The 8,769-nt window shown below is 39.4% G+C and overlaps 1 protein-coding gene across 1 annotated transcript; it reads left to right on the forward strand.

Moving 5' to 3' along the window:
- Positions 1–558: 558 nt before the first annotated feature.
- Positions 559–4,771, forward strand: LOC138702172 (uncharacterized). The gene is made up of 2 exons (XM_069829777.1): positions 559–616; positions 3,988–4,771. The coding sequence occupies exons 1-2, from the start codon at positions 602–604 to the stop codon at positions 4,600–4,602; spliced, it is 630 nt and encodes a 209-aa protein (XP_069685878.1). The 5' UTR covers positions 559–601; the 3' UTR covers positions 4,603–4,771.
- The last annotated feature ends 3,998 nt before the right edge of the window (positions 4,772–8,769 follow it).

Here is an 8,769-nt window from a genome sequence, read left to right on the forward strand (position 1 = left end):
TTACTGTTTATACATTCCAATTAATTTATATAATTGAAAAGCCACCTTTTATGATCGGGTTCAGCAAGTCACATGGTCTGCCTTACGGCCTGTATTAGATTACGATGGCAGTGACACAGTCTATTGTTCCTAGTACTCACAGCGCTCCAAGCGGCTAGCAACTATCGCGAGATTTGCAAAAAATCATCCCAAGCTTCGTGACTGTATATAATAGACCGTGATACTAACATATTTGTTGAGCACAACCTCGCCGGAATATGAACGCGGACTCGTAGCGTTGAAAGCTGACACCCTGGCCGTTTAACTAAAGATGTGTCACTGATTCTTTAATTCAGAAAATTTGAGTTACGTCATGGATTTGGCCTTCAGGCGCCTTGCTCATTTGTGTCACAGTGGATATTTTTAGACCGTGTGTCCCTTATGACCGGGATAATAATAATTAATACAGAGTGCTCTTAAGAATTTAAGAGGCTACGTTTTCGTTCCGGTTCATTAAAAACTGATAATTTTACTGGGATCCAGTTTCAGTATTTATACCCGTGTCTCACCACAGATATCCTCGTCAAGCAACGGTTTCCACCTGGTGAAGACGTAACACAACATGGTCGCCTTTCAAGTAAGTTCGATTTGACAGCTTTTCAGAGATTTCTAGACCATACAGGGTGGAAAGGAAACTATTATATTAATTCACAGAGGTAATAGATGGCAACTAGAACAAGATTTGTCTATAGTAATGTCACGAGAGGTTATTCCATTAATGTCGTGGTGTCTGTTGAGAAATGTAATGATTCTGCTTACTTACTTACTGGCTTTTATGGAACCTGAAGGTTCATTGCCGCCATCACATAAGCCCGCCATTGGTCCCTATCCTGAGCGAGATTAATCCAGTCTCTACCATCATATCCCACCTCCCTCAAATCCATTTTAATATTATCCTCCCATCTACATCTCGGCCTCCCCAAAGGTCTTTTTCCCTCAGGCCTCCCAAATAACACTCTATATGCATTTCTGGATTCGCCCATACGTGCTACATGCCCTGCCCATCTCAAACGTCTGGATTTAATGTTCCTAATTATGTCAGGTGAAGAATACAATGCGTGCAGTTCTGTGTTGTGTTACATTCTCCATTCTCCTGTAACTTCATCCCTCTTAGCCCCATATATTTTCCTAAGCACCTTATTCTCAAAGACCCTTAACCTCTGTTCCTCGCTCATAGTGAGAGTCCAAGTTTCACAACCATAAAGGACAACTCGTAATACAACTGTTTTACAAATTCTAACTTTCAGATTTTTTGACAGCAGACTAGATGATAAAAGCTTCTGTAATGATTCTACGTAATATAAAATTAAATATTTCAATTATCTGGGTTGTGAAATATCTTATCAAAATGAAAAAGATGTGAACAAGAAAATTACCAAATTTACACAAATTCTAGGAATAATAAACAATACATTAAAAGCTAAATTAGTACAAAATTCTAGAAGAATAAAAATATATAATACACTAGCATTACCTTCCCTTTTATACGGAAGCGAGATTTGGACATTAAAGAAAAAAAAGACATGAACAGAATCAAAACAACGGAAATGAAATTTTTAATGAGGACAGCAGGATATACTCTTTCAGACCGAAAAAGGAATGAAGAAATTTTAGAACAATTAGGAGTAGAGTCAGTAGAATAAAAAATCAGCAGATGCAAATTCAATTGGCTAGATCATGTAAGAAGAATGGAAAATTCAAGAATCCCAAAAATTATGATGCAGTATAAACCTAGAGGACATCGTCGACCAGGAAGACCTTTAGGAAGACTGCTAGATGGGGCCGAAACAGGTCTACAGAGGCCTAATTCGTGAAGGATGATGATGATGATGATGATGATAAAATTAAATTTGCGTCTACTCTTTGTTGTTTTTAAGCTTACTGTATTTTCTGCTTGACGAAATTGGTGTGCTATTAAGTCATTCTTGAATATATGTATGCTTTTCCATTATTAAGTTGACGTTGTTACTATAATTCTGTTATTGAAGAAGAATCCTCAATGTAGTTTCATATTAACGTGTGTAGGCCTACATCAGTGGCGGCTGGTAAGGCATTCTGGTGGTGGTGCCAAAAACGAAAAAAGGTTGTACGCAAATTACCCTAATGAAATTGATAATTTCGCAGTTCACGTTTGCATTATGTTAAATAAAACACATTAATTAAACCAGCTATTTTACTAGGTGCACAGTTAATATTGCATCTAGTAACAGTTGCAATAACATTTCCGAAACTAATAACGAAATTTACAGATACAAATAATCAAAACTTTTATAACTAGTAAAACTACTAGCAAAAACACACGAGATAAACAGTGATATAGATAATAAACAAACATGTTTGCACTTTATTTAACAGGCCGATGAATCCAAGGCAGCGGCCTGAATAACACATGTTCATGTCCTGCACAGATCTCGTGTATCGTTAACAGAAGCATCAATACTATAGCAACAGTGTAGCGATATTTAGTTGCCGCAAAATAAAACAAATATTACACAACATTAACAAACAGTGTTACATAATATGAAAACATATTTATCTTTCTAAAAAGAACCATGACTATCTCTGCGTTTAATATAGTTAAATGGATAATAATTTACACATTCAAATCCAAGTTATGTGCATTATTTTTGAATTGGCAACATTACATTAACATTTGGCGCGGAACTTTAACTTGTGTTTCGTGCAAGTGTGCAGTAGATGGTTCCCTTCCTAACGTCTCGAACAACCCTGCCATCTAGCGAAATTTTTGCATTACTGTGCTCCAGCGGGCGGAATATTAACTACTGAGTCAAACTGAATTCGGCTCAAAGTCTGCCATAAGAAACGCATATAAACTAGAATCAGTAGCCTTTTGTACAGTGTTATATGGACGTAGGCAGTGCCACACCGAAGTGGCTCCAACGTTCGGAAAAACGCTGCAAGAGTGCGTCCCGATCTGTGCGCGCGCTCGTTCAAATGAAATACGAATAAATGTGTAGCAATAAACTATTACAACTGCTTTCTAGGATATCATTTTTTGTTTCTTTCATTGGTGGTGCCATGGCACACTGGCACTACCCCAAAAGCCGCACCTGGTGTATATTGATGTATTTATTCACACTGCAATGGGTACATACCCGGTGGCAGTGATAACTAATTACACTCAATAATGACAATAATAAACTCATTAATTAAAAATTCAATTAATAATAATACTAATAATTAATACTAACAATAATTAATAATAATAGCAACAACAACAACAGGGAATATACTAAATTAAATGAAACGATCACTTAAAATAACATTTGAAATAAATCTAATTTGTATCTTAAAACTAAGATAGAACTAAAACCCACGAGTATGATATGTTCATATCCGCACAAGTACCTTTCAAATTACACTCATTTCGCTGTCAACTCACTCACTGCACTGGAACTACGACACATTTCACTGATTCTATCCTGATTTCACTAACACTTCAAAAACATTTCACTGTTCAAAAACTATGCACTGCCACTATAAACTATAAAGCTTCACTGACAGGAACACGTTTCACTTACACAGCACACTTCACTGACACGACATACTTCTTCACTGATACAACACACTTCACTGACACAACATAATTCTTCACTGATACAACACTTCAATAACAACATATCATTTACACCCTTTAAATACTGTGTATAATTACCGTCTATTAGTAAGGTCCTTAAGCCTATTTTAAATACATTTTTGGTTGTTGGTAAAGCCTTTAGTAAGTCTGCAGGTAAAGCATTCCAGTCCCTGATAGTACGATTGAGAAAAGAAAACTTTCCAGTGTCCGTCCTCTGCCTTCTTTCCTTCAATTTATATGAGTGGTCGTTCCTTGAATAGTAATTTGGCGGCTGATGAAAGAGTTGTAGTAACAATATCATGTAATTAGTCGTTGATGTGCGTATAAAGTATTTAACTCATTATTTCCAGGTCGTGGTAGTCTCTGCCGCCCTGCTCCTCCTGGACAGTGTGGACTCTCGCGTCATATACAGTCAAGAGACTGTAGAGAGCGAAAGCTACGGGTCTGGAGGAGGTGGATATGGAGGAGGCAGCTCTGGGTATGGAGGCAACGGTGGCTTCGGTGGCGGTGCAGGACTCGGAGGAAGCGGTGTAGGAGGCGCAGTATCTGCCGGGTTGGGCGGTTTGGCGGGAGCCGGCGTTGGAGCTGGCGTGGGAGCTGACGGAACCGTCGGAGCTGGCGTCAACGCCAACGCTCTTGGACTCGATGCCGGCGTGGGAGCAAACGTGGGACCAGGAGGAGTTGGAGCAGGAGCCAACATCGGACCAGTAGCTGCCAATGCGGGAATCGGCGTACAGGGTGACGGAGGTTTAGGCGCAGGAGTCGGAGGAAATGTTCTGGGAGTCGATGCAGGAGTGAGAGCCAAAGTTGGTGGAGACAGCGTAGCTAGCGTAGGGGCCAACGTTCTAGGATTTGACGCAGGCGTATCTGTTGGGGGTAAGGACGGGAGTCTCGGGTCCGTAAAACTTGGTAGAACAAACTTAAACATAGGTGGGCCGGGTGGTCTCTTCAGCTTCTCAAAATAAAAAAAAAACTACGACTGTATAAATCGATCCAGTACAAAAATAACAAGAATAAATATGTCCTGTAACCTACTGCATTAATAAAACAAACCCTGTGCCTATATTACTCATTATAATGTTACAAAAACTATTGTACTGGTATGTAATGAACATCTGTATAAATAAATTTACATTCTAAACCATAAGATGTACTCAATTTCAAATTCAGGGACCGAGATCAAAAACATGACCAGTCATGCAGAGCTCGATAGTCGACGTTGTTTGCTGGCCATTAGTCACCGAGCCTTACCGAGCCGTGTCAAACAAAAGACAATCGAAATTATGGTAGTAAAATTCGCGATTATATTCTTAAATAATTCACCCCATTAGTCAAGTGCAAGATTTATATAGTACAACGGGTCGGCCTCGGTAGTGCAGTTGGTATAGCGCTGGCCTTCTGTGCTCGAGGTTGCGGGTTCGATTCCGGCTCAGGTAGATGGCATTTAAGTGTGCTTAAATGGGACAGGTTCATGTCAGTAGATTTATTGGCATGTAAAAGGGGCAGGGCATAGTTGCGCCCCACGGTCAGATAAAATGCAGCAGATAAAAAAGGATGCCTGTTTTGTGGGCATAGTTGCGCCCCGTTCCCATCAGGTAGAGAAAAGGGAATGGCATAGTTGCGCCCCGATGAAAAAGGTAGAAAAAAGACACTACGGAAACTCGAGCCTCGTAATCAACCAACCTTATTGATTTCTTATTCGATTTAATATTCATTATCTATACCGTTAAAATGAACACTATGAAGTTGGCAGTATTTTATTAACTGTTTTTCTACTGTTTCTGTAGTCATTATCGATAGCCTACCGTTAAAATGAACACCATGAAGTTGGCAGGACTTCATTAACTGCTTTTGTACTGTTTATGCAGTGATTATCAATAGCCTACCGTTAAAATGAACACCATGAAGTTGGTAGTACTTCATTAACTGTTTTTCTACTCTTTATGCAGTGATTATCGATAGCCTCTACTGTTAAAATGAACACCATGAAGTTGGCAGTACTTCATTAACTGTTTTTCTACTGTTTATGTAGTGATTATCGATAGCCTACCGTTAAAATGGACACCATGAAGTTGGCAGTACTTTATTAACTGTTTTTCTACTGTTTATGTAGTGATTATCGATAGCCTACCGTTAAAATGAACACCATGAAGTTGGCAGTACTTCATTAACTGTTTTTCCACTGTTTATGCAGTGATTATCGATAGCCTACCGTTAAAATGAACACCATGAAGTTGGCAGTACTTCATTAACTGTTTTTCTACTGTTCATGTAGTGATTATCGATAGCCTACCGTTAAAATGAACACCATGAAGTTGGCAGTACTTTATTAACTGTTTTTCTACTGTTTATGTAGTGATTATCGATAGCCTACCGTTAAAATGAACACCATGAAGTTAGCAGTACTTCATTAACTGGATATTCAAATGAGTCAGCCGTTGGAATATAGGGCTTAGCAGTCTTTTACATTTTATTAGTGATTTTCACACCATCTGTGGCGTATAGTGAGGTTAATTTAAAATTAATATTAAGTTTAGTGAAAAGGGTAAAGAGTTAATAATTCACAATGATTCTAAGTTTTAATTTTCGAAACCCTATACCGTAGGGTTAAGATATCGATGAACAAACAAAAAATGCAGTTCATTTATTGTGTGTGAGCGATATAAAAGTGTTATTTTAAATAGTAAACGTGATCATATGCTAGCCTACCTGATTTCAATGCAGCTATCACTAATATTTGTAAGTAATTTGTTTATATTATGACAATCACATTAGTGTGTACTATGCCCATCGGGGCGCAATTATGCCACGTCCATTCTGCTACCTGATTTCTTCGGGGCGCAACTACGCCATGTCACTTCTGCTACCTGATTTCTTCGGGGCGCAACTATGCCATGTCACTTCTGCTACCTGATTTCTTCGGGGCGCAATTATGCCATACCGTGTAAAAGAACTGAGGGACAAAATTCCGGCACAACGTCGATGCTGATATAATCTCTGCAGTTGCGAGCGTCGTTAAATAAATCATAATTTTTGTAGTACAACGGCGGTGTTTTGAATGCACCAAAAGAAAATGCAGATGTTGCAGATCTTAAAGTAGGTTATCACAACGAAATAAAGGGGGAAGAAGGTGTGTTTCAGGGAATATCATTCAAATGAAGTAAAGTAAATTTCCGCTTAGTGTTCGCCAAAGCGTTAAGTTATGACCGCATTGCCGTTGTATTTGTGTTCTAGAGAAAATACCTCGTCTTTTACGAAGAAAACTTTTAGCGGCCATGAAATTATTCAACGCTTTCATTATATTATTATCAATATTTCAAAACAAAAACTATCATAAGGGCCATTACCAACAGGATCATCTTCGCTATTTGCGCATGCGCAGATGTAGTTAATAAAAACCTAAACTAACCAAACCTAACCTTCGTATAATATGCAAGATGTGTAACGGGAGCAAGAAGGGATCATCTTTATTTGATCTGGAATGTACACACGAAAATAAATTCAAGTATCACGCTGGCACTGCATGAGTTGTCCGCACATCCGCCACAGGAAAACTGTTCCTGTCGCGAGCCCCTCATCTAAGCCACGTAAACTACTCGCAATATTTACGCAAATACATCTTGTCGCTAACAGTAGTGCTATCTCTCAATAATGTTCAGAACTAAGGAGGTAGACAGAGAGAAAAAAAACAAATTTCTCCTTCTAACGACGCTACAGACCAACGTCATGCCCTTATGTTGGCGACATTGTGTATTTATTTCAATTTGGTTGTAACCGTAATGGCACGGTTCAGAGCTAACGTTGCAAATTCTCCAGTTTAGCGACCCTTTGTGTTTGGTAATGTTACCTTGCATTGGGCCACATCTATTTCTCTAAAAGGAGTTTTCTCTTCGGAGGAGGAGGAGGAGGAGGAGGAGGAGGAGGAGGAGGAGGGGGCCCGCAGACAAACACCGCAATCTTAGGCTTATTGTACAACCTCCTTATGTTAGAATGAGTGTTGAAGTCCATTTGGGTTCGCTCTTCAAGCGCATGATTCACTGCATGTTGCCATCGTATCGATTCAGCCACAGCATCCAGTTCTGACTGGAATCTGTTCCTCCACCTGCCTGTGATGTTATTCTGCAGCCTCCTCAGATCGATGGCATCTGTTCGCAATTGATGTGCCTGAATCTGCTGCATCCTCAACCAGAAAAACATGTCGCAGTCGATTTCACAACTCACCAAGGCGCCATCTACCCAAGAGAGTTACACTCTCCCGATCTAACAACAATCCACTTATTAAAGCCCCTGCGGCTTCGCTGGATATATGCAGCTCCCGCAGACAGATGACGCCGACAGACAAATACTGGAACCACGCCCGCCATGTTCTCCTAGTCGACCTGTAAACTATTAAGTTGATTAATGAAATGATACTAATGAAGACGAAATGAGTCCGAGGTCCAACGCCGAAAGTTACCCAGCAATTCTGCTTCGAATGGTTGAAGGAAAACCTTATAAAACACCCAGCAGCGGCTCCTGCGTATTTTTTAAGAGGAGGAAAGAAGTTAACAGCGCAAAATGACACATTCTTGAATGAAACATGCTACAGATTAGCCTACATGCATACAAGTAAGACCAGATAATGTTAGGGTTGGCCTTCTCTTTTGTATAGCAATAATCTGTTCTTGTAAACTGAGTTTCCTAAATTGTCCAAAATTTGTTTTCACTTCCATTCATTGTTGGATAATTGCACAAATTAACAATTACAAGGAAATTCACAAAGTGGCAGCATTTTTCGAGCACACTACAGCATCACACGTGTTGGAAGAGACCAGCTACTAACTCGTAACCGGAACCGTTTTACGGAAATGGGAATGGGAAATAATCTGTTAGGAAAGCGAGAACACTGCACCCACCCACGTGGTCTGTGTTGCCACATGTACATTTTACAAGTTCAGTATCACATGCTTTTGAAGAATGTCAGTTCTTGTAAAGTCATACTATCATTATTGCTCAAAGCTGCCGGTGGCCGATTAATTTTTTTTAATGTTAAAAATAATGTAATTTGCAGTACTTTCAATTTCAAATATATTTGTACAAAACTGACAACTTGCATGTTGTCCTGTCTAGTAGACAATGAATGGAAGTGAATT

This window comes from Periplaneta americana, chromosome 6 (assembly GCF_040183065.1).
Source record: "Periplaneta americana isolate PAMFEO1 chromosome 6, P.americana_PAMFEO1_priV1, whole genome shotgun sequence".
Lineage (NCBI taxonomy): Eukaryota > Metazoa > Arthropoda > Insecta > Blattodea > Blattidae > Periplaneta > Periplaneta americana.